This window comes from Myotis davidii, unplaced genomic scaffold (genome assembly GCF_000327345.1).
Source record: "Myotis davidii unplaced genomic scaffold, ASM32734v1 scaffold1334, whole genome shotgun sequence".
Taxonomy (NCBI): domain Eukaryota; kingdom Metazoa; phylum Chordata; class Mammalia; order Chiroptera; family Vespertilionidae; genus Myotis; species Myotis davidii.
The window spans coordinates 278,205-278,733 of record NW_006285046.1 but is presented as its reverse complement, the minus strand read 5'-3'; the positions used below and the strand labels follow the sequence as shown (position 1 = coordinate 278,733).

The 529-nt window shown below is 62.9% G+C and overlaps 1 protein-coding gene across 1 annotated transcript in view; it reads left to right on the top strand.

The window, feature by feature from the left end:
* LOC107181787 (collagen alpha-1(III) chain-like) overlaps window positions 1–529 on the top strand; it is an 18,255-nt gene that overhangs the window by 14,508 nt on the left and 3,218 nt on the right. Inside the window, exons 15-17 of the mRNA XM_015558546.1 lie at window positions 14–43; window positions 135–167; window positions 269–304. Coding sequence (XP_015414032.1) covers window positions 14–43; window positions 135–167; window positions 269–304 — 99 coding nt within the window. The remainder of the gene's footprint in view (window positions 1–13; window positions 44–134; window positions 168–268; window positions 305–529) is intronic.

The window sequence follows — 529 nt, the reverse complement described above, 5'->3', positions numbered from 1 at the left end:
CTCTCCCTCCCAGGATACACACCAGGAAACGGGCTCCCGCCTGGTGAGTACATGAGGGCCTCAGTGTCAGGTAGAGAGGGCTCCCTCTGGGGAGGGGCTGCCCCTCGGAAGCTGTCTCTCTGCTTCTCCTGCAGGTCTGGAAGGGGGCGTGAAACCTCAGAAGCCAGGCAAGTGCGAGAGCCCCTACCTCAGTCCCGTACCTTCTCCTATTGCTCCTTCCAGGACCCCCGCCCCCAGGACCCCTAACATCCCTGCTTTTCCTCTCCAGGATATGGCAGCAGAAATGGGCTGGGGGCCCAGGCAGGTGAGGCCCCAGGGGCAAGGGGGGTAGGCTGACAGGCCTTGGGGCTGGGGGGCAACTAGCAGAAACCATGTCAGGTGGCTAGGTGCCCTGGTCCCCCTACCTAGCTACTGGCCAACAGTAGCCGTCTGTTAGACAACTGGTCGAACGCACCCCCATAGGCTTGTCATCAGCCCTCTCAATCCATGGCGGCTGGTGGACTGGCAGGACCCAGGCCCGTCTGGGCTC